This window comes from Camelus bactrianus, chromosome 6 (assembly GCF_048773025.1).
Source record: "Camelus bactrianus isolate YW-2024 breed Bactrian camel chromosome 6, ASM4877302v1, whole genome shotgun sequence".
In the NCBI taxonomy this organism is placed as follows: domain Eukaryota; kingdom Metazoa; phylum Chordata; class Mammalia; order Artiodactyla; family Camelidae; genus Camelus; species Camelus bactrianus.
In genome coordinates this window covers 73,295,785-73,321,197 of record NC_133544.1, presented here as the reverse complement: position 1 = coordinate 73,321,197, position 25,413 = coordinate 73,295,785, and the positions used below count along the sequence as shown (strand labels likewise).

At 45.1% G+C, this 25,413-nt stretch overlaps 2 protein-coding genes across 4 annotated transcripts in view; both read left to right on the top strand.

Moving 5' to 3' along the window:
* PLA2G4E (phospholipase A2 group IVE) overlaps positions 1-9,274 on the top strand; it is a 57,941-nt gene extending 48,667 nt beyond the window's left edge. For all 3 annotated transcript variants that reach the window (XM_045524248.2, XM_010965185.3, XM_045524247.2), the window contains 7 exons: positions 1,307-1,421; positions 1,976-2,113; positions 3,532-3,639; positions 4,198-4,401; positions 5,246-5,412; positions 6,564-6,747; positions 7,197-9,274. In XM_045524248.2, the coding sequence (XP_045380204.2) occupies positions 1,307-1,421; positions 1,976-2,113; positions 3,532-3,639; positions 4,198-4,401; positions 5,246-5,412; positions 6,564-6,747; positions 7,197-7,417 (1,137 nt within the window). In that variant the 3' untranslated portion in view covers positions 7,418-9,274. The remainder of the gene's footprint in view (positions 1-1,306; positions 1,422-1,975; positions 2,114-3,531; positions 3,640-4,197; positions 4,402-5,245; positions 5,413-6,563; positions 6,748-7,196) is intronic.
* Positions 9,275-15,939: 6,665 nt separating this feature from the next.
* EHD4 (EH domain containing 4) overlaps positions 15,940-25,413 on the top strand; it is a 75,506-nt gene continuing 66,032 nt past the window's right edge. Inside the window, exon 1 of the mRNA XM_010965184.3 lies at positions 15,940-16,330. Within this exon, the coding sequence (XP_010963486.1) occupies positions 16,095-16,330 (236 nt within the window). The 5' untranslated portion in view covers positions 15,940-16,094. The remainder of the gene's footprint in view (positions 16,331-25,413) is intronic.

Genomic DNA, 25,413 nt, shown 5'->3' with positions numbered 1-25,413 from the left:
TATCCAGACCTACAGCTGTCTGCGTCACTCCCAAAGGTGTCTGAGGAGTTTTGAATTCAAATCAGAATGCACCAGAAGGAAGTGGAACAGCAAATTATTTTCTAGTAGATTCCCCTCTTCCAGAAAGACTCAGGCACTCACAGCCTTTGATGGGTCCCACCATTCAATCTGCCCTTGTGGTGAAGCAGGGCAGGCAGAGGCTGAGGGTGTTGGCTTTTGGATTCAGGCAGGACAGTCTGAATTTTTTTTTTTCGGACTGATTAAAATGCCAGGGTCTTTTATTGTGCATGAAACTTTATCAAATCTGTATAGTACTGTATAGTAAAACAAGAACAGAATACTGGTTCTCTATTAGTCATCAGATGCTTTGATTAATTATATGTGATAGCAGGTTCACACTTGTTAACATAGTCATATGTAAGGAAATTTCAAGACCCAAACTGAACATATCCAGTATATAATTCATCTCAGATTGGAAGAGAGAGCAAGAGCAAAAGTTAATCATTGAAAGCAGTTAACAGTACTAAGGGATGTCTGCATTTAAACTTCATTTCTGAGATTTCATATGAATTTTGACTCTACTCTGTGCTATTTCTTAAATAAGTGGTCGTCAATAAGTGGTAGTTAATATCTCTAACAATAGTGAGTGCCTTATGTGATAAGGATATAAGCTCTAAGGCTTTCCTTAGAAGTCTGGGCATTGCCCAGGGTTTGGTATGGGGAGGTTTGGTGGGATTCCCATGCAGGACTTGCGCTTTGATCACACACAGCACAGAGCTCTGGGAACTTAGAGGGAACTTGACTGCCATCTGGTGCCAAGTTTCCAAGGCTTTTGTTAAAAAAAAAGAAGAAGAAGAAGATGATGACAACGATGAAGAATCTTTCTTTCCTTCCCAAATGAATTTATGAGGGATCCCAACGTGCAAAGCAGATTTTTTTTTTTTTTTATGTGGAGCTGCTCCAGTTTGAGTGGGTGGAAGATGATGAGGATGAAGATGGGTAGTGGCCTCTTCCATCGCTGCCTTTTCATTCTCTGGTCCCTGAGATGCAAAGAGAACCCTGGGACCCTGAGGGACAGCCCTCCACTTCAGATCCAGTCCCACCCCTGTCCATGTGTCTGGGATGAACAGCCCACGGACAGGTGTATTCTATGAGCAGGTTTGACTGATGTCAGCTGAGACCTCCACAGCAGCCTGATGGGCTCAGGAGTCAGGAAATGGGCTGCTGCAGGTCCAAACTGTTCCCTTCTGTGCTGCTCCCTGGCTGCTATCTGCTGCTTCTCCTTAACCATTTCATTTTCCCACAGAGAAATGAATGCAAACTTTCAGAGCAGCGTGCTGCTTTGTGCCAGGGCCAGAACCCCCTCCCCATCTACCTCACCATCAATGTCAAGGATGATGTAAGCAACCAGGATTTCAGAGGTAACACTGATGGCTAGCAATTTATGAGGGGGTCCCTTCTCAGCAGGGAAAGGCTCTCAGTACCCTAGTACACACACCCCACCACACATCTTTGCCAATCCCCACACCAAAAGATTGTGCTGACAGCTAAAGAAATCCACTTCGCTAGCTCCTGCTCGGATGCACGACCTACCGGGAGGGCGGCAGGGGTCCCGTGGCTTCCCTGAGCAGAGGTTTGATAGGACAGAGGAAATAAAGGTCGTGGAGGGGAAGGGTCCTAGATGTTTCTTAAGCTGCCTAAAAGGAGGGACTCTAGAGACTGCCCTGCTTCAAGGTCCGTTTTGGTCCCGGTCTATCCCGTTTTGAGGAGCAAATGAGCCCGTGCAAGTTGCGAAACTGTCTTGCCGGGCCAGCAGAAACCGGTCGCGGGCGCCCCCATGTGCCCTGCGGGGGAAGTGCGGCCTCCCCGTTCCAGGCTCCTCAAGGCCAGCGAGCCAGAGCGAGGGCCGGCGAGGCGGGTGGACGGGGCTGTCCAGGCCTGAGACTGACACCCCACCCTGATGCTTCGTGTGCAGAGTGGTGCGAGTTCTCTCCCTACGAGGTGGGCCTGCAGAAGTACGGCGCCTTCATCCCCACCGAGCTCTTTGGCTCCGAGTTCTTCATGGGGCGGCTGATGAGGAGGATCCCAGAGTCCCGAATGTGCTACATGCTAGGTGACTCCTGGCTGGGGGTGGCCCCCCGGGAACCCCGCCCCATGCTGAACAGGCTCCGCCTTTGAATTAGAGGAATGACAAGGAGGCAGGCTCTGTTCCCCAAGGATCTTGTCCCAGGTCCTGGTTTGGGTTATCCCTTGGGCTGTGACCCTCCTGTCATTTGTCAGCACCCGTCATCCCGGGAGATGCTCCTGATCTACCCTAAGACCAGCCTCCCAGACTGCTCTGATCTCCCTATGACCCTTTGGGCCCAAAAGGACCTGGGGACCCCAGGGGACTCTCCCAATGTCCTGTTCTCCAGTGGTTTCTCTGGGGTCTATTCAGAACCAAACTGGGAGTGGCAGGCTGAGAGGGAAGCTTCTGGAACTCCTACCCCCTCCTCCTCTGGCTCTAGGCAGCAATACACCTGTTTCCAGGGGCCATTGCAGCCCCTAGGATCCAAAGGGCCAGAGGGGACCTCAGAGTGAAGACAGTCTCTGGGGAAGCCTGGCCCAGCTCCCAACACTACACTCCCTAGTCCTCCAGAAGCTGGGTTCACGGAGTGCAGGGGCCTGGCTGTGATACCCACTCCTTCAGTTCTCCCCTTCAGAGCCTGAACAACATCCATCAAAGGGTGACCACAAAAAAGCAGACCCACCTTTACAACCCCAATAACAGTTATGCCCTTATTTAAGCTAGTTGTCTGCACCCCCTCCCTTCCATCTATCCTAATCCCACCCATCCCAGAAAGTCCCACTTAAGCCTCATTTCTTCTGTGAAACCTGCCCTAAAGCCCACAGCCCTCAGAAGCCCCTCCTTCCTCTGAACAACTGTGCTGTTGGGCATATGGCTGAGAGATCTGAAGTTAAGACACTAGAGGTTGAACTCCGGTTCCTCATTTATTAGCTGTGCATAGTTGGCTAAATTACCTAACCTTCCTAACCTTCAGTTTTCTCACCTGTGAACTGGGCTTAAGAGTAAAACCAGCATTATGGAGGATCCACATGGGTCGATGTATGTGAAAGACTATATGAGCATCATTATTTCTATGTTGCATTTTTTAATTGTAAAAATAAGAGATGGCATTACATTTCTCAAGTGCTGACCATGTGCCAGGCACTGTCCTAAACTAGTGTATTAACTGATGCAAGGGGTGATGTCTGCACTTGAACTTGAAACCTGCACTGGTCAGCATTAAGTCCCTGCTGGGACTGTGCCTTATATGCCTCCATACCCTGTCCCAGCTCCAAGAGGAGGGTGGAGAAGAGCTGAGTCACCAGTGCTGAACTGCACCATGAGGGGCGGGAAATCAGTGCCTGTCCCACCCCCTGAGCAGCCTGACTTGGAGGGGGCTTCAAGGCCAAGGTGGAGCCAATCACTATTTGAGTGGGCCTGGGGGCTCTTGCGCAGAGCTGCTCATGGCTGGTCATGCTCCCTAGGTTTGTGGAGCAGCATCTTCTCCCTGAACCTGCTTGATGCCTGGAATCTGTCCCATACCTCGGAGGAGTTTTTCTACAAGTGGACAAGGGAGAGAGTGCACGATATTGGTGGGTGACCCACTGGCTTCCCATCTTGGTTGGGAGATAAGGGAGTGGGGCGTGTGGATCACAAACTGAGGACCAGTCCACCTGCCACGTGTTTCAGCATCATCCCTGTGGCCCATAGAGGTAGGAAGGCAGCTAGGGCTAGAGGGACCTCCCTCCTGGAGGCAAGGGTGATAGTAGGTGGAGACACCTGTGCCTGCTCTGGCCTGGTCCAGGAGAGTGGAAGTACTGTGCAGTAGGCTTGGCAGAGCTGCACGGTGCCCAGGACACCTGAGGAGGGTGGCAGGGGGGAGCCTATGAGTGCAGTTAAAGGTCACTCTTCCGGATGCTCTGTCCTCTTGGAACCCTTCCTTGCCTGTCACCCCCACTTCCTCTCCACTCCCCTGCTCCTGTTCTCTGTATCTCACCCAGGTCCTCCTGGCGCCAAGGCCAGCGCCTTGAGAACTAGGCAAGGATGTGTGCATGGCCGTTAAAGGCTGACCCTTGGGTGTGGGGCTTCACTGGGGCAATCTGGGGATTCCAGCTCTGCGACCTGCCCTCATCCCCTCCTCTCCCCTGCAGAAGATGAGCCGCTCCTGCCTGAAATCCCTAAATGTGATGCCAATGTCCTGGAAACCACAGTGGTGACACCGGCATCCTGGCTGTCCAATACTTTCCGCACCATCCTCACCTATCGATCCTTCGTGTCTGAGTTCCACAACTTCCTGCTGGGACTGCAGCTGCACACTGACTACCTCCAGAGCAGCGAGTTCTCCAAGTGGAAAGGTAACCCCATCTGCTGCCCACTTGGGGCCTGCCTCTGTTCAGAGGAAGAAGTGGCTGTGGAGGCTGCCATGGAGAAAGGGTGAGAAAACTCCTCTCCACGCTCATTGGGTCGAGTGGCAGAGTCTCCCTGCAGCCTATTCCATATTTGGTGAAGCCTCGAACAGTGGATGGTGCAGTGGCACATTTAATTAATTGAATCTGTACAATAACTCTATACAGCATCTGTGCAACAATCCTAGCAGGTAAAAGTTGGCCCTGTTTTACTGTTGGAGAAATGTGGGCCTTGACTTTCTACAGTTGTGCTCTGGGGGCACCTTTTAATATGGGATGGCCCAGCACGAGCCTCCAAATGGCAAGTGGCAGAGCCGGGTCTTAAACTGTGGTATTACAGCTAGCTTCGACTCAGTGCCTCGTACCTTCCCTGCTAAGGCTGACTCTCCACCATCTTTGATATTTCAGTTGGCCACACCTGCAAACGGCTACTTGCACCTGGCCTAATAATCTTTGTCCTCACTGTCTAGGGCAGAAAGGGCAGCTGGCTCGGACCCAGGGTTTGCACTGATTTATAGACAGTCATAAGCTCGTCCAACCCCACAAGCTCTGTGGCTGAGCCTTGGTGGGTTTTCTATGCATATTCCATAAAAGACTGGCAAAACCCCCAAGTTAATGCTTTTCTTCCTCAGCCCACCCAGAGGGGCACTGGGACTCGCGAGGCCAGAAGGAGGCCAGGCTGAGGTGGAGGAGCTCTGGGCAGGGCACTCCATCCCTTCTTCCTGGTGCCTCTGAGCATCCGCTAAGCTCAGGTCTCCGAGGAATGAAGATAACCAGAAGCCTTGACTTTCAGACACGGTGCTGGACAGCTTCCCAAACCAGCTGACACCGTCCGTGAACCATTTGTGCCTGCTGGACACTGCGTTCTTTGTCAACTCCAGCTACCCACCCCTCCTCAGGCCTGAGAGAAAAGTTGACCTCATCATCCACCTCAATTACTGTGCGGGGTCCCAGACAAAGGCAAGTGCGGCAAAGAAAGGCCTGCCGCCCCACTCCCGCAGGCTCCTAGACTTAGCATCAGAGAAGCTTCCAGCTGCTCTGCTTCATGGAGGTTAGACGTCCGAACCTCAGCAGGGCAGCCCACCGGCCCTCACACAGTGGGGCCCAGGGTTTACAAGACTCACTGAGCTACTTCCAGTTTTATTCTTACATTTGATCATTTCCTATATTTGGCAATTCTTAAGCTGAAAAAAAAAGGAGTTTTAAAAAATAACCTTGATAGAGCCCAGTCAATTCTAAAGTACTATACCACTTCAAGAGATAATAATGTCTTATTTTCACCTCCCTGAGGAAGTAAGAACCTCCATGTAATCACACTAAAGAATTAGGACCACTTTTATTTATTTACTTCTGTATTATTTATAAAGTTCTGGATTATCAAGGGAAAGAAACTGTTTTTTGGGTTGCTTTAATCCAGCCCCATCCTGAAGCCAGGGAATGGGGCGTGTAGACTGATGACAAGGGTGACACCAGTGATAATGACCTAAGTTTGTAAATGTGAGACAACATACTTTCCTACATGATCTCACTTGATCCTTATGCCGACTCTTTGAGGTGGGTGGCACAACTGCTATTATTCACATTACAGGTGAGGAAAGTAAGGCACAGTGAGTGTAGGTGGCTTGCTTAAGAGCATACAGCTAGCAAGCATAGAACAAGGGTAGAACTTACTAAGAAGATTCTGATACTCTAAGTCCATTGTTCTTTCTGTTGTCATGTTTATAAAGATGCCCTTTTAGGGTCCTTTCAGCCCTGTGGCACTTTGTCTGTTCCAAAGCCCACGCATGTCCCACAGGAGCCGGCCAGTAGTGGCTCTCACCCTCCCAGGGATTCACCCATATCTCCAGGTCTGTGTTTGGGTGAAGCATCATTGAAAGGGCTTCTGTCCACTTTACTTGGGGAAGGAGCTTGCAGCTGGACACATACCAACCTACTGCCTCAGGCTCTTCATCCTGACCCAGCTTTGTCCTAAAAATAGCACAAATAGGCAAAGCAGTTGGAGAGATGGGTTGTTAGCTGGGGAAATCAAGAAGCTGGAGCTAAGAACTCTGTGTTTCTTATCCTCGCCCACCCATCCTGATACTCAAATGTGTCCTCCTGCGGTATTCTAGCCCATGAAACAAACGTGCGAGTACTCCACTGTGCAGAACATCCCCTTTCCCAAATATGAGCTGCAGGAGGAGGATGATAAGCTGAAGGAGTGCTACCTGATGGAGAACTCCCAGGAACCTGATGCCCCCACTGTGGTTTTCTTCCCACTCATCAATGACACCTTCCAAAAGTACAAGGCCCCAGGTAAGCCGCCCCAAGCTCGGGTCCCACCACTTGCTGGCCTTGGATGGAGAGCTCCTATTCTTAGATTTGTGCAGTCTTCTGAGAGCACTAACGGGGAAGCCTGACTTAGCTCCAGTCTGAGCCAACCTTGGCTTTGGTGAGAAAGAACAGCCCCCCACGGCCCCATGTGCTGGTGATGTCAAACTCTGTTCTTTCAGTCATTCACCACTTAGTGACATCCAACTCCACACCTGGCACTGTGCTGGTGCTAGAGTGGTCCTGAGATGGGTGAGGTGCATCTTTGCCCTGAGGGGCTTGGCAGTGTGTGCACGCACACATATGTGAGTGTGCACACACGTGCATGTTTTCGTGTGTGTGTGTACAGGGGTGGGCTTTGGAGAGAGGCACAGAAACAAGCCATTACAACCTCACGTAATAAGGGGCTACAGCGAATCCTTCTGCTCCTCCAGGTGTGGAGCGAAGCCCCGAGGAGCTGGAGCAGGGCCAGGTTGACATCTATGGTCCCAAAACTCCCTACGCCACCAAGGAACTGACATACACGGAGGCCGCCTTTGACAAGCTGGTGAAGCTCTCCGAGTACAACATCCTGAATAACAAGGACAAGCTCCTTGAGGCCTTGAGACTGGCGGTGGAGAAGAAGAAACGCCTGAAGGGCCAGGGTCCTTCTTAAGTCCCAGGGGGCCTCACTGATCTTGTCGCAGTCAGAGGCGCAGAACGCATCAGGGCTGACCGGCCCGCACAGCTGGTTCTACTCTCCGGCAAGGGATGCAGGCAGGCTGGTCTGGGCTTTCCATCAAAAAAATTAAAATGAAAAAAAGTTGAGGAAGACAGAGAAAGAGACAAAGGAAAATAACAAGGGGACATACTGGGGTTTTATACTCATTGGAATTTTTTTAAACCTTCCCTGCAGAGAAAGGGGTCCAATAGCCGCAGGCTCCCACACATGCCTAAAGTGTGGAGAATAAAAGCATGGCCAGGTTTTATTTCTGGAAGAGGCTGGTTCCCCAGAAACCTTGGACTCAGAGCTGGAACTCCACCCACCCACACAGCCTACCCTCCCCAACTGCCAATAATCTTCTCTGGTGAATGCACAAGAGGACCTGAGAATCACTCTGGGTTCTCTGGAAAAATGCCTTTTTTTAAATTTAAGGCAGTTATATTCTTGTGATGTTTATAGACAGTTGTATTTTGTGGTTTTTATTTTTATGAGTCAGCGTATTAATAGGAAGCGCGATGCTTGAAGATCCAGATGGAGCGCTAGAGACACCTGGTCTCAACAACAGCACAGACAGGGGATGGGATTTCAGTGGCCCCTTGCCAGCCATTCGGAGCCCCCGGAATGGCGATCTCCGTGACCCCAATCAGGCAGCCCTGACTGAGCATCCAGCTGCAGTGAAACACCAGGCAAAACCCAAGTCTACAGCTCAGATTCGCCGAACAAGGATCAGGGATGGGGCTTAGGGATGCCTGGGTGATGCTGCCAGGTGCTGCCCACTCCAAGGGGCCCCCGCTCACTGGCCAGCTTGCTCCAGGAGGAGCACATCTCAGTCCTCTTACCACCTCCTCTCTGGTTTTCAGATGGGGTTATTTATTTCTAAAAGGGATTCCTCTTATTTATTATGTAAACACCATGGCCAGCACATCTCAACTCTTGAAGTCACCCTGAGAAAACAAAACCGGAAAGGACTGACCCAAGAAGGACTAGGTTAACCCTGAGGAAGAAGCTCATCCTTGGAGATGGTTTCCATATGAATCGCTAGGAAACCCCTGGGACACAGAGCAGCCCAGTCAAAGTATCCAGGTCTCCCATCTGGCTGGCAACTTAACTAAGGAAGCATGTAACCCAAGCCGTTGAGATGCCTGGGCCGATGGAAGGTGTGACCAGAAAGGCATGTGGTCCACATGAAGCCCAGCAAACCTGGAAGGCATAGCTCTCTTTCTGGGCCATCAGTCCTTTGGATGTTAGTTGACAGGTGCCAAAAGTTTACCAAAATTGTCCTCCAATTTACATCTTTGCTACTCCAAGTGTGGTGGGGAACTGGTTAGAAATGCAGAATCTCAGGCCCCACCCCAGCCATACTGAATCAGAATCTGCATTTTTAAGGAGATTCCCACCTCGTCTCCACTGCCCCCAGGTGATGCCTATTCATATCAAAGTCCAAGAGGAGCAAATGTATGTCATGCGCTCCCATAAGCTAGAAGGCATGAATCCATCAACTCCCCTGAGCCACTGATAAACTGGGCCTCTGGACCTGCAAGGCTGGTCCCCTCCCAGAGAAGGCTGACCTGGGACGCCACCCCTCCCCCCACCAGAGCCGCCAGCTGCCTCCACTTTGCCATCTTTTCTTTCCATCTGCAACCAGCAGGTTCTCCTTAAACTACCAGAGTGAACCATGGGCAAGATCTGTGTGTTGTAAGGTGAAGGCAGCCCTGCCTCAGATTCATCAAAGTATGTAAAATGAGGTTTATTAAATCATTGTGTCACTTGAGCCTGGAATAAAATGGCCATGTGGATAAATGCTGTGGACACATCGGCTTTCATTATCTTATACTGCAAAACATGCCTAACTCCTGACCTTTTCCCTGCCTGGGCTTCCCACAAGCATTGCCAGAGATGTGAGAAGGCCATGTCCCTCCAGCCCTCCTCTCCTTCTGCAGGGTCCCCACTTCTTGTGGTGGGAGTGCTCCTCTGTTCTTACGAAGCCATGTCAGTGACCCTTGCTGACACATGCTGCTTGAGGCTTAGATGGTGTTTAGGAAGCAGTGATGGAGAGGAAGGAAGGGCCGCCAGCATTGGCCGAACACCTACCTGGTGCACAGCTGTCCGTGAACAGCCTCAGCTTTCTGGAAACTTATATATGGGTTGGAGGAAAACTGTGAAGAGATTTTTATACAGACTTGAGAAGTTACATGGTGACCCAGCTTCTAAAATGACGCTGGCGATGTCACAGAGCAGGAGATAAGTAAGGGCCACACAAAGGATCAGAGCCAAGTGTCATCAGCTCCAGGAGGAGCAAGGGTGCAGTGTCCTGGAGAGGTCAGGGGGCTCCCTCCTCAGGTTCCCTGCTCTCTGCCTGCAACATGATTAAGTGGAAAAATTAAACTCCTCTCTCCCCCAGTGTCCCTGTCTCCCTGTCTCCCCCTTCCTTCCCAAGAGCAGCCAGCACACCAGTGCCACGCAGTCCAAGCACCCTGCCCCACAGCAGATGTTTTCTGCCCCTACATCCCCGTGAAAACACTTCTCCCCAAGGTCACCAGCATCCTCCTAATTGCCAGAATACACTGAGCCAAACGACACTGGCCCTTTACAGGCCTTATCTTACTTGATTGTTCTGCGCATTTGGCACCGAAGACCACTCCCTCCTTCCTGAAACCCTCCCTTCCCATGACTTCCTTGCCAACAGCAGTTCAGTTTAGTTCCACCTGAAAATATTTATTGCCTTCCCACTACGTGCCAGTCACTGTTGGAGGCACTGGGACAATAAAAAGGATTAACAAGCCACCCCACACTTCAAGGAGCTTCCTTCTGGTCCCACGCAGGAGGCCTACATGGGAACAGAGGCTTACAGTACGAAGAGGAAGTGCCTCATCAGCTGCGTACACAAGGGGCACATATTAGGGGCTGCCAACCCAGCCCTAGATGGGTGGGGCCAAATATGCTGGATACCTTCTGTCCTGGATTTCTTCCCACTTTCAAGCCCCTTCCCTGACCTCACCACACCTCTCTCCTTTAACTGCTGATATCTCCTTAGCTCTTCTCTCTTCTCACTCAATACTCTCCTTTAAGCAATCACATCTACACTCAGGACTTCAACTACTGCTTCTATTTTGAAACTCTCAAACCTTTAGCTCCAGCCAAGCTAACGTCCTAAGTTCTTGATTCATGTATTTAAATTCTATACCAGTTAGCATTGCTTTTGCTACATAACCAAAAAGATCTAAAATGGCTTAAACAAGCTAGAAGAAGCTTATTTTTTCTATTTCTTATCAGAGACCCAGGCCACTTTCAGCTCTTGCTTCTGTCATCCTCAGATTTTCCTGCTGGTCCATTATGGCTGCTGGAGCTCCACCCATCATGTGCACATTCCAAGCAGCAGGGAGGATAAAGTGGTCTAAGCATATTTCATGTAGCATAATGTAGCAAGGCTTATCCAGATTGTGGCATGTGAAAGAATTGCCTTCCTTTTTAAGGCTGAATAATATTTCATTGCATGTATATACATACATTTTGTTTATCCATTCATCTGCCAGTTGACACTTGGGTTGCTTCCATCTCTTGACTATTGTGAACAGAGTGGCTATGAGCATGGATGTGCAAATATCTCTTAGAGACCCTACTTTCAATTCTTTTGGATGTATATCCAGAAGTGGGATTTCTGGATAATATGGTAGTTCTATCTTTAATTATTTGAGGAACTGCCATACTGTTTTCCACAGCAATTGCATGGATTCACTTTTGTAATCTGCCCTTTTTTCCACTTAAAAATATAGTCTGAGAATTTTCCCAGGTCATTAATATTCTTCTTATATGATACAATTTTCAGTGACTGCATAGGAATCCATCGTTTGCTTAACTAATCCTCCATGAGGGAATAACTAGTCACAGCTTTTCACTCTTATAAATGATATACTGATAGAAATTCCTTAGATAAAGCCATTCCTTAGATAAAGCTTTACAGTCACTACTCCCTCAAGATACAATTCCTGAGTCAAGAAGTGTGAGCATTTCTAACAAATAAAGGTATAATGACATACAATAAACTGCACATATTTAAAGCACACAGTTTGATGAGTTTTGACAGATGCATGTAACTGTCAACAATCAGCACAATCAAGGTAATGAGCAAATCCTTCACCCCCAAAAGTTTTCTCATGCCGTTTGTAGTCCTTCCCTCTCCTCCTCCCTTGCTGGGTTATGTGGTAGGGATATGCTTCACTTTTTAAGAAACTGCCAAACTGTTTTCCAAAGTGGCTGTACCATTTTACATCCCACTAGCAATGACTGAGAGTTCTAGTTGCTCCACATCGTCACCAACAATTGGTATGATCAGACTTAATTTTAGACATTCTAATTAGGTATACAGCAGTATCTTGGTACGGTTCTAATTTGCATTTTCCTAACAACTGGTGCTGGTGAACATCTTTTCATGTGCTTATTTATGACTCATACCTCTTCTTTAGTGAAATATCTATTCAAATATTTTTTCCATTTTTAAAATTGAGTTGTTTGTTTTCTTATTATTGAGTTTTAAGAGGTCTTTATATGTTCTAGATACAAGTCCTTTATCAGATATGCAATTTGCAAGTATATTCTCCTGGTCTGCGATTTGTCTTTTCATTCTCTTTACAGTATCTTTCAAAGGTCAGAAGTTCTTAATTTTGATAAAGTCCAGTTTATCAATTTTTTTATGGATCATGCTTTTAGTATCATCTAAGAAATCTTCCTTCCCCTACCCAAGTTCACACAGATTTACTGCTATGTTTTTTTCTAGATGTTTTATAATTTTTAGTTTTACATTTATGTTTATAGTCATTTTGAATTAATTCTTACATATACTTTAGTATGGATCAGAGTTCATATTTTCACATATGGACATCCAACTGCTCTAGCATTATTGGTTGAAAAGACTTTTCTTTATCCATTGAATTGCCTTTCCACTTTGTCAAATATCAATTGACCATATATGTGTGGCTCTATTATAGGCTATGTATTCCACTGATACATGAGTCTAACTTTATACCAATACCACTCTGTCTTGATTTCTATAGCTTTATAATAATTCTTAAAATTAGGTAGTGTAAGTTCTCCAACTTTGTTACTTTTCAGTTATTTCAGCTATTTTATGTCCTTTGCATTTACATATGAATTTTAGAATCAGCTTGTCAACTTCTACAAAAGTAAAAGCCTGCTGGGATTGCACTAAATCTATGTATCAGTTTAAAGAAAATTGTCATCTTAATATTGTCTTCTGATCCACAAGCATGGTATGTATCTACATTTATTTAGGCTTTCTTTATTTCTCCCAGAATAAAATGCTTTGTAGTTCTCAGCATATAGACCTTGTACATTTTTTGTTAGATTTGTCCCTGTGTGGTTAATGTTTTTGATGTTATTGATGTTATTGCAAGTGATAGTGATTTTTTACTTCATTGTCCAATTGTTCATTTCTAGTATATAAAAATATAGCTGGTTTCTGTCTTATACCCAGCAATCTTGCTAAACTCACTATTATTCCTAGTAGCTTTTTTTTAGATTCCATATTATTTTCTACATAGATGATCATATTTTCTGCAAGTGAAGATAGTTTTACTTCTTCCTATCCAATCTGGATACCTTTTCTTTTTCTTGCCTTATTGTACTGACTAGAACCCCTAGTATGATGTTAAATAGAAGTGGTAAGAGAAGACATCTTTATCTTCTTCCTGATCTTAGAGGGGAAACATTCAGTCATTTCACCTTAAGTACGTTGTTGCAGAAGCAGAAGTCTTGAATGTGCATTTTCGAGATTTTTGATAAGTACAGACTCCAGTAAAGTGCCAATTCACACAACCTCCAGCAACGTGTGAGAGGGTATCTTTTCCTACACCCTTGTCAATGTTAGGCATCATCTTAGAAAAATTAAAGCCTGCCATTCTTAATGTTATCTAGCTATTTGAAGTTTGTTTCTTTGACTGTTAAGGGAGATCAGCATCATTTAATGTTTACTGGCCAATTGTATTTATATTATTAGTTGTCTTTGTCCTCTGCTCATTTTGTCTAATGGAGTGTTCATTTTATTCATTTCTTTCTTAGAAATTTCATAGTAACTTTTTAAATTTCGAATGTCCTTAAATATATCTAGCGTATATGTCTGTAGTATTTTATCCAATTTGTCTTTTGCCTTTTACTTTTGTTTATGGATTTGTTTTTTATGTTCACTATTTTTAATGAAATTTAGATTCACAGCAAAATTGAGTATAAAGTACAGAGAGTTCCCCTGTATCCCTTATCCCTCCAACACAGGGTTCCCACTATCAACATCCCACACTATCAACATCCCACACCAGAGTAGTACATATGTTACAGTCAATGAACCTAGCCTTAACTGACACATTATTATTACCCCAAATACATAGTTTACATTAGGGTTCACTCCTGGTGTTATACATTCTATGGATTTGGACTAATGTATAATGACATGTATCCACAAATACATTATCATACAGAACAGTTTCACTGCCCTACAAATCTGTGCTCTTCCTATTTGTCCTTCTCTCCTCCTTGACCCTTGACAACCACTGATCTTTTTACCGTCTCCATAGTTTTGCCTTTTCTGGGAGGTTGTATAGTTGGCAATCGTATGGAATCTGGCCCTTTTAGATTGGCTTCTTTCACTTAGTAATATAGATTTAAGTTTCCTCCATGTCTTTTCCTGGTTTGATAGCTCATTTCTTTTTAGCTGAATAATATTTCACTGTCTAAACATACCACGGTTTATTTATCCAGTCACCTAGCTAAGGACATCTTAGCTGCTTCCAATTTTTGGCAATTATGCATAAAGCTGTTACAAACATTTGTGTGCAGTTTTTGTGAAAACAGAAATTTTCAACTCATTTGGGTAAATACCAAGGAGAGCAATTTCTAGATCATATGGTAAAAGTATGTTTATATGGGTTCTTTTTTTTATGAATTTTAAAACTCATTGAAGCCTTGACTTTTTTTGTTGACAAATCTATCAACCTTTCTTTCATAATTTTTATCTTTCATTTTGATTAGAAAGGTTTTTCCTATCCAAATTCTACAAATCTTCAGTAGCATCTAAAATAGTTCTTTCAATAGGTCTGTGGTTTCATTTTATTTTTATATTTCAATCTTTGTTTTATTTTGATATGAGGCAGATATCTAACTTCATTTTCCCATGGCATTCTTTTCACTTTCCTATTTACACACAACTCCCATTTTACAAACAAGGAAACTGAGGCAGAGAGGTAACTCATTGCATTTAAGGTCACATAGTCATTAATTTATATAGTCAGGATTCAAACCGAGATCTTTGGGTGCCAAGTCCTGTTCTCTTCACCACAGCCTTGGTATTCAAAGTATGATCCATGGACAAGCAGCATTTGAAACACCTGGGAGCTTGTTAGAAATGCAGTCTTGAGTCCCATCCCATACCCACTGAATCAGAATCTGCATTTCTTTCAAGTTTGAGAAGTACTGTTGTGCATCTATTCCCCCAGATTTAGGGTGCATTAGAATCACCTGAAGGTTCTTGTTGACCTTCTTCCCTCCTCAGTATTTTAACTCAATAGGTCTGTGTTGTTGACCAGAAATCTGCATTTTAACAAGCATCCCAGGTTATTCTTATGTAACTGACTCCTTGGACCATACTTGAGAAATACTCTAAAACTGAGAAATATTCTAAAACTGTAACCTGGTGACACCAAAAAATGATGGCCGATTATTTCTCCCAATCTCAATTTAGATGTATCCTTTTCACCTGAAAAAAAGACAGCTAGGCGGTAACAATAACTCTTTTTAATGCCAATATGTGGAAATGAGGTTGTAGTAATAAGGATGATGACTAAGTCTTCAATTTTACAAAAAAAAACCAACAACAACAACAACAAAGAAAACTAAGGGCAAAAGGCCTTTAATCGATTCAGAATTTGGTGGAGGTAGCGTCAAGAAGTAGGAGAAACATCTACCCGAGTAAATTAGAGTCTACTTCCCGTACTTCAAATTTTGTCAGTTATGTCCGTGATTCAAAATCTCTTCGTCAATAAAATTAGAATAATAATAACCTTCCAGTGGGTAGAAAGAACCTGCCTGTCAACTTTATGAAGTTTTTCCCCCCGTATCGCTGTCTTTAGGGCTGCGATGAGTAAACGTTCCTGGAGACTAAGCACCTCAGGAGGCTCGATTTTTACCAGCTCAGATTTGCCTGGAAGCCGACGCCACCTGGCTAGAGGTGGGGCCCGGCAACCCAGGTGGGCCCCTCCGAGGGCGGGATTGCACGGGCAAGTTGGAGGAACGCCCTGTTCCCCGCCCGAGTCCTCCAGAAGGATTCCGTCATCAATAATTTATTAAGAACTTCCTCTCCATTGGTTGGCGCCTCCACCCATGCTGGCAGCGGCCCAATGAGGAAGGACTTGAGAGAGCCCTCCTGAATAGTGAACGAGCTCTCGTGACGTGTAGACTGAGGATTGGCTGAGACGGCGAGAGGCGGGGCCAGCTCGGGCGGCGGCGAGCGTGTCTCGGGCAGCTCAGTGCGTGCCGGTGAGGGTCGAACGCCGAGTAGGGTGGGAGCTCAGGACTCGCACTAACAGGGCGAGCTCGGGGCGCGGACGTGCTGACCGGCAGCAGGATGTTCAGCTGGCTGGGGCGGCAGGCGGGCGGGCGCGAGCGCCCGGGCGGCGCGGACGCCGTGCAGACGGTGACTGGAGGCCTGCGCTCGCTCTACCTGCGCAAGGTGCTGCCACTGGAGGAGGCGTACCGCTTCCACGAGTTCCACTCGCCCGCGCTGGAGGACGCCGACTTCGAGAACAAGCCCATGATCCTGCTGGTGGGCCAGTACAGCACGGGCAAGACCACCTTCATCAGGTAACCCTCACCCCTGCCTCGACCCCTGTCCCCCACCACCTAGGTGGAGGCGGTCCTGCCCGTGTGTGCGTGTTGTCCACAGCCTACGGCCGCCCTCGGGCTTCCTGCAGCTCCCGCTCCTCTTTGAGAAACCCTTTCGCCGCTGCTTCCTCCTCCAGCATCGGCGTAACCTCAGGTTCCCCGTCCGAGCACGGTGTCAGAAGCCCCGCCTGGGGCGCGGCCGCCAGAGTGGGGCTGGCTGTCCCTATGAGGCCAGACGGGTCCTCGGAACCCCTTCTCCGTGTATTCCGAGCCCTCCTTCCTTTCTATTGGAAAGGCACTCCTCTGACTGGCTTTATTTTGTCATCCTAGCCAGGGGACCCGGGGAGGGGAGGGGAAGCTATAATAAGCACCTCCTTGATGAGCGAATGAGGCCTAGGGCTGGAAATGGGGACGGAGGTGTGAGATACTGGAATGGGCTGAGTCAAAGTTGAAAAGTTAAGCCCTGGCACATTGTCCAGCGTATAACTATTTATTGAATGAATGAATGAATGAATGTTAACAGTAGAGGGTATTGCCCACGCCCCCTTCCCTTGAGGTCCTTCCTTGCTGCCCCCCACCGCAGTGTGCGGGGGTGGGGTAGGGGCAGAGTAGAGAAGCCGCCTTCATTCAACGGTTCACAGCCTCCCTTTATCCTGCCGCAGGAAGTTAGCTGTGTGTAGCAGCCACATTAGCCAGCGCCCAGTGGAACTAAGGGGGAGTGTCATATTACTATTCGTTAGTTTCCATTTCTTAGATGGCTCATTCCCTCCTCGCTCACCCTTAACGACTGAAAATGTTTGTCATGCTCCCTGTGTCTCCAAAAGCAAGCAAAAGCATGCCTTGACGTTCACATCGTATTGCTCCCTCTGAAGTGATTTTTGATGGGAAATAATTTACATTGAAACAGATTGCTTTTTGAAGAGGCTGTTTTACTTCTAAAGCAGCTGGCATTTCAAGACTCTTTCTTTGCTTAGGAGACTGGTTTTCCTGGGTTAAACTCTGTCAGTTTAAACAAAGTGACTGATCATTTAAGGTTTCGGTCTAGGGTTTTGGAAATTGTAACGGTCTCTTCATCATTGATGTTCAACAGGTGTTCAGAAAACTGCATCTATATCTGGATACATGCCACTTCTATTAAGTAGCAGCCTCTTTTTCTCCACTCTAGTGACCTAAATAGTTCCCACAAATAGAGTAGTTGTCGCTACAGAAAATATGCTCAATCCAGGCCTGCAGATACACTATGAATGAATTCAACAAAGCAAATGTTCTCTGTTGAAATATATTTCTAGATAGTCAATTGAATGTGAAGGATGACTGAGGAAAATAATTTTAAATTGCTTTATTTTGTGTTTATTAATAAGCTGAAAATAGTACTAAATATGTTACCTCAGACACTCAAAATGAACCATAGAAATATTACAGTAATTGGTACCTTGAAACATGATAGACAATACATTTAAGGTCTCAGTAATACTAACCAGTTCAGTATATGAGACAATGAAGTATTACAACCACCTGGTACAAGAGAGGGAGGTGGACCTTTTGAAATCTGCAGATAAAGGATAAGAAGGTAGCATTGTTATAATTGTAATAGTCTCAGGCATTAGCAGTGTCATGTTCATAGCATCCCGGGTAGTTCCTTCTGTCTGTCTTTGCCATGAGAGCTTTATTGTGCCACGTGTGATGAGGGAGCCCCTGATGATGCTGTGCCAACCTGAATGTACTGTGGCCCTCTCTCTCTGTTCTCACAGCCTGGATAATGTGCAAGCCTGAGGCAAGAGAACAGACCCCCAGGAACATGAGTCAATTTTTTTTTCCAGTTTACTGCTTCATTATATTACTTCTCACTCTTCTTTCTGTTTCACCATTTGAGGGGAGCTTTGTGGAATAGCTAAGGATAGTTTTAAGATGGATTTTGAGAGTTGCCTCCTGGTGACTGCATCCAAATGAACCTCTTCTCAGGAGGCACTGGTGCAACACTAGGTGAGGAAGGAGTCACCTAATCAGGAAGTCGCTTGTCTTGAGACCTTCCCTGACCTAAATGACTTTGCCTTTAGGCAGCAGGCACAAAAGTGGACCTGTGAGGTTTGGTGAAAATCAGGGTGGACAGGAAGCTTGGTGAGACACCAGAGATCTGAGTTTGGTTTCAGAGTGGCACTAAGAGGAAGAGATGGAGCTTCTGGGAGGAAAGCCCCAAACCAAAGGGCAGCTGCCCTCTATACTGCACTGGAGCTGGGAAGCACAAGTGCTGGCCCAGGGTGCTGACCATCCTGGAATCTGCCCGCATCCATGGTTATCTTTTCTCTGAGGCTGGTCAGTGCCTGGGTGGTTTGCTTCTAACCAATGAGCACTGGAAGTTCATACTTGGCTCTGGGGTGCACATGTCTGTGTAGTCAGATTCTTACCCACCTGGCTTCCTGCACATTCCAAGAGGTTACTGGTAACATAGAACCAGCACTGACATTGAGGGAAACCTCCCTCATTGTAAAGCCATTCAGCAAGGCCTTTGGTGTACATTCCACACCTTTAATGAAACCTTACTCTTCCTTTTGTCCCATAACTGGGAAGAATTAAGAGCCCCACCAACACATGGGGAGCCAGGACGTTCATCAAGAGTGAGGAAATGAAGTGCGTGCAGTGTTCTAATAAGAAGGTCTCCTAAAAGGGGTGGATGAAGAGCCTGAGTGTCAAGAGCCTCTGCTCACTTCTGCCTGGAAGGTCACCTCAAGGGGCCCAAGTGTGAGGAGGAGGACAGATAGGAGAGTCTTGGTGGACTCCGCTCAGGTGGCTCACAAAGCTGGCCCAGAACTTCAGGAGATGCTTGTCCAAGTCTCTTTGGGTTAGAAGCAGAACAGCTTCTACTATCTCATTGGCAGTTTTGTTTCTCAGAAGGCAGAGGGTGCAACGGGAGGAACTGTTGGTGCTCTGCCTCTGACCTGCAAGGAAGAACTGGCCAGAGAAGGAGAAGGGATGGCCCAGGGAAAGGGGCCACGTCATCGTAGACTCTTCAGCAATCAAGGAAGGCAGGATATTGGACTCCGCCAGGCTTATATCCAAAACCGGAGGAAAACAGATTTCAGAGATTCCCTCAGAAAACCCCTGGGCCCAGGTATAGTGAAGGAAGACATTTCCACTGAGAGGATGTGAGGTTCGCCAAAAATCAATTCAAACCGCACAAATGCAACTTCTGATATTTAAGAGCTCCACTTTCTCTCTTCCTCCTACACCCTGGCCTGTTCTCTCAAAAAAAAAATTATTCTAATGAGAAAAAAAGAAGGAATTCATTCAAGAAACTGTATAGGCTTTAAAAGAGCAAAGACAAAGGCACTTAGGCAAGAAAAAGAAATAGAAGGCATGTAGATCTGAAAGGGAGAAGTAAAACCACCTCTAGTCACAGAAGACATGATCTTGTATATAGAAAATCCTAAGGATTTAGGAAAATCTTGAAAAAAAATTCATAAAACTAACAAGTTCAGCGAAGTGTCAGGGTATAAGATTAATATGCAGAATTGTTAATATTTCTATACACCAGCAATGAGCAATCTGAAAATGAAATTAAAACAATTCCATTTAAGAGAATAAATGCAATAAAAGTAATGTAAAACTTATGCACTGAAAACTATAAAACTTTGTTGAAAGAAATTAATTAAAGAAAACCTTAAAAGCAAAAAAAAGACATTCTGTGTTCATGGGCTGGAAGACTTAATATTTTTAGAATGGCAATACTACTCAAAATGATCTGCAGATTCACTGCAATCTCTAGCAAAATCCTGGTTGCCTTCTTTACAGAAACTGACAGGCTGATCCTAAAATTCACATGGAAGTGTGAGGAATCCAAAATAGCCAAAACGATCTTGAAAAAGAAAAAACAAGCCCCAAATTGGAGTTCTCATACGTCTGATTTCAAAACTTATTACAAAGCTACAGTAAACAAGATAGCATGATACCAGCTTAAAGACAGACAAGTAGATCAATTGAATAGAATTGAGAGTCCAGAAATAAGCCTGTACGTCTATGATAAATTTGTTTTTACAAGGGTTCCAAGACAATTCAATGGGAGAAAAATATTCTTTTTAACAAATGATGGAAGGACAACTGGATAGCCATATTGCAGAAGAAATAGTGACTTTGGGTACAGGGTTTCTTTTTGGGTGATGAAAATGTTCTGAAATTAGTGGTGTTAGTTGCACAACTTTGTGACTATATTAAAAACCACAGAATTGTGCCCTTATAAAAGGGCGAATTTTGTGGCATATGAATTGTATCTCAATAAAAAATGTAACACAATTCAGCCTTTCAATATTAAGCATCCTATGATTTAATTTCCATAATTCTGCAGTTAGTGCCAGTCAAGTAATTTCTGCACCTGTGTGCAATAATTCAAAATAAAAATGGATACCAGAAAGAAAACAAATGAAGAAAAGTGGAAATAGGCTAAAAGAACACAAGGACAAAAGGAACTAATGAGTAGGCATGAGACAAAAGGAAGTACAAACAGCCCTGACACAATCTCTATTGGTTTCTCCCTGTATGTTCTAGTCACTGTACAAACATGTTCATTCTTCATAGCACTCCAGTTAGTAAAATCGAGGTATGTTGTTTTCCTATAAAATGCTTGATTAAAGTAATTATGTTTTAAAACTTTATTACTTAAATATAGTGTTAATAGGGGAAAAAGAAGGCAAGGGTTACACAGACAAGGGTGAAAACAAGATTTATGGACAGTGTGAAACATTAAGAAACTGGAGTGAGTGGGCTGAGAGGGTACCAGTGCCTTGGACAGTAAAAAAAGCCTTTTTTGGTATGATTAGAACAAAAAAAAAAAAAAGAATCAGGAAGTGAAAGGCCCACTGCATGGGACTCTTGCTATAACATTAACAGAAAGCAGAACTATCCAACTATTATTTTGCTTCCTCCTTTTCTCTCAAAGAAAATGCTCCAGAGATGGTAGAAGGAAGACCAGCCAGGTTTGAGAGGGACTTAAACTCAGACAGTGACACACTCCCAGGGCCTGGCACAGGTGGAACTGAGTAAATACCTGGGGGAGGGATGGAAGGAGGGGCGGGTGGTCCGTACAGGAAGAACTTGCAGTTGTGCTCATAGGACTGGATTTGGTGGTTTGTAAGAAATTATAAAGAAAATGAAAAATATCAGAAAATTGGAAGCAGGCAAATGTCCTAGTTTTTAAAAGGGGGGGAAGATAAATTTTAAGAACAAAGCTCTACTCCATCCCTTTGATCAGCTCTAGACTCCATGTTATTAAAGAGAAGTGAAGGCACTCACTAGGAGGCAGCCTGGTTTACCCATTTAACAACAACAATCCCATTAGGGAAACGCTGTGGGCCCAGTTTGGTGGTTCTCACTCATTCAGGTGCTGGACCCCTGAAATCATAGTCTTCCATGCCAAATACCATGCCCTTTGCAAATCTCTCTGAAATACTGAAATATTTAATGTTCACCGAAGAATACACTATATTTACAATATACAGTGTAAGATCATACCTACACACCCTGGCGTTCCTTTACTCAAATAACCTTGATTTCAGGGGTGGGCCCAGCTGTCACAGAATATGGAAAGGAATCAAGACATTAGGGCCCTGGGGGATAAGAGCTGTGATGCTAAAGCACAGGGTGGGATCACAGCATAGGAGCGACCTTTCATTCAGGTTTGGAGGTTGGTAAAGGCCTCCCCGAGGCTATGATGTAAAAGCTGAGCCCTGCAGAATGACCCAGAGTTAGCTGCCCAGAGGAGATGGAGGTGAAAGCGACAAAGTGTCGATGATGAGGCCCAGGTTTCTTGGATAACCAGGTGGGTGGTTGAGCCGTCCACTGAGATGGGGACACAAGAAGAGGAAGAGTGGGGGCATGATTATAAGTTTAGATTTAAACCTATGTGTAAGTGGACACCACCCGAGTGTAGGGTCCATGAGGGATCAGACATATGGGTCTGGAGCCAGAGGAAGAGGACCTTGTAGAGATGCTGGGGAAAATGGCACCAGGAGGTGAAGTAATGCCAGGGGAGGATGGTGGTTGTCTCTTTAGGTTGCAAATGATGGAAATTCAACTAAGAAACTTTTAAGTAAAAAGATACACATTTTCTCATGAAACTGTTCAGACCAGGGTGTGCTGGCTTCAGGCCTGGTCTAGGACCCCACGTGGTGCTGTCAGGACTCTTGTCTCTCAGCTCTGGTGCCTTCCTCATGTTGGCTTCCTTCTCAGGCAGTTGCTGATGGATTGGGCAGATGGCCGTCTCCAATTCCAGACTCACATTCTGCCAGTGGGAAAAAAAGAGAACCCTCGTCCCCCAATAGTTTCAGGGAAAGTCTCAGGTTTGAGTCTCATTGGTTTAACTTTGGCCATATGCCCATCCCCGAACCAATCTCTCGAGCCAGTGGAATGAAGTATCCATGCCTGGAGTGCAATGGTCAGCCCCCAGACCCCATGCACTAAGAGGGAGGAAAGGTAGCTCCTCAGGGTACAGCTATCAAAAAAGGGGAAGTGAATGCTAGACAGGTGAAACAGCAGGCGGCCCCCACCAAAGCCAGGGAAAGAGAGGGGGTGGTCAGCAGTGTCAGCTGCTTCTGGGAAGAGGAGTGAAATGGAACCAGTGGATTAGCCATCAGGAGCTGGGTCACCTTGGCAAGAGCTGTGTCAGTAAGTGGTGGTGATGGAAGCCAGGTGGCGGTGGGTTGAGGAATGAGTGGGAGGTGAGGCATCAAATATAGAAAACTCTCAGCAACTGGGCACTGAAGGGGAGGAACTGTGCCCTGGTCACAGGCATTCCGGAGGTTTGGTTGATGAGCATGACCTCAGAAGTTGGAAGGGGCCTGTGGAGGGGGAGCAGCTGGCATTCTGAAGCCTGGGAGGAGGCAGGACTTGCAGCAAGGATTCTGAGAGGTGGGGGCGGTACAGGGCAGGTTGAGTGTGACATCGGTGGCAGCAGTCAGCTTGGCGAGACTTGGCCTCTTGTCCGCTCATTACATCATCTACCCAACAAACGGCAGTGGTGCCTGAGGATTCGGAGAAATTACATCTGGAAGCTTACGTCTAGAGACATTCAGTATACTTTTCAAAGCTTGGAAAATTGTGATCTAGAAAGCTGTGATTCCTGAATCTGTCTGTGGGTCAGAATCATCAGGAGACCTTCTGAAACAGATTCCAGGGCCTCCTCCCAGCCCTTGTGAATTGGAATCTCTATGGAGATTCCAATCTGTTTCTGTTTTCATAAACTACCTCTCAGGGTGATTGTTAGGCAGCCTCCTCCAGGAAACGTCTGGGAACAATTGCTAGATGAAGGTTCAGCTGATGGAATCATGACAACTGAACCATCAAGCCTGAAGCGGGAGGCTCACTCTGGTGGACCTTCCATGGCATGTGGTCCAAGCCTGTCTGTACACATTTTTAGCAGATGACCTAGATGAAGACATAAAAGTCATGATTACAAACCTGGGGGTTATGCAGTAAAGGCAGTTTAATAAACAGCCTTTTTCATTTAATACGATGATCTTTTTCTTGTGTCATTAAGTAATCTTCAAAAAATAACTAATGGCTGCATCTTACTCTGTCATATGGCTTGGACCATTGTTTTTAGTTTTATGCTGTTATTCATAATATTACAATGAATATTCTTGCCTCTAAATCTTAATATATCTAGTTTTTTCTTAGAATAGCTGAGCATGAATTACTGCATCAAAAGTTATATTTTTCAAGTTTATATATATTCCTGATTTTGTGTATATATATATATACACATATTCCTTTTCAGAAAAGTTCTTCCGAATTAGACTCACCAGGGAGTCTAATATGAGGATCATTATGTCACAAAACCATTGGTAAAACTAAGTATTACCATTAAAAACAAATATGGTAGGAAAAAGTTTCCTTTAATTTGCTTGTTTTTAAACTAATGACGTTGAACTTATAAAATATATAGTCATCTATATTCATGAATTGTCTGTGAACTTGACCCAATTTTTGTTTGGAGTATTAGTCTTTATCTTGTAGATGTTTAAATATTTTACTCAATACTGGCTATCAGTCTCTTGTCATAGTTATTGTGAATATTTTTCCAGTTTGAGATTTGCCTCTTTAATTTTTTATAATTTTTGACATGCAGATACATTTGTGGCCAAATCTGACATTTTTTTCCCTCCATAAAAGATGTCTTTTATCACCCTTATGCCTAGAAAATCCTTGTTTATCCTAAGATTCAGTAAATACTCACCTCTATTTTCTTTTTTAAATAGGCTTTTAAAAATATTATCTCTTTAATCCATTTAGAAGTAAAATCTGTTTTGAAAATATCCATTTTGTTTTTAAGTTTTTTAACCCTACTTATAGAATAATCCTACCTTTTCCTGCTGTCACATGAGGCTTCCTCAAAGGCTAATTTATTAAATATTGGGATCTTTTAGGACTTTTCCCTCTCATCTGTTGTTCTGATAGTAAATTCAGATACCCACACCATACTGTCCTAAGTATTGTCACTTTAAGACTTTCTGTAATAAATGGTAGCACAGACCCTTCTGATCTCATTTTCTCTTTGTTTTCCAAATGCTGGCAGTCATCGTTTCCTGTTATTCTTTCAGAGGAACTTTAAAATCACTTCATTAACTTCTTCCCAGAAAGTCCCCCTGGGATCCATTCACACTGGAGTGGTGGTGTATCTTGGTACTTGCTCTTCCCGTGCAGAACCTCAGCATCACTTGCACTCGGACCTCTTTTATGTATCTCAGAAAGGTGGTTGATTTACTCCTACAGGGTCTATACACTCTTACTAGAGTTGTTGTTCTTAGGTATTTTATATTTCACGAATCTGATTTTTTCTCCTTTATATATTCTAGCTACATATAGCTAGTGTGTAAGAAAGCTGGTTTCTTGCAGTTTTGTTTTGTATGTGGTCATTTGCTTCAAGTTATTCTGACAGCTTTTCAGTAGATTCTCTCGGGTTTTCTAGACAGACCGCTGTATCAGTTGCATTCATGATTACTTTGCTTCCTCTCCTCTTTCATATTTTATTGTACTGGAAAGTGAGCTTCCATATCAAACTTCTAATTTTAATG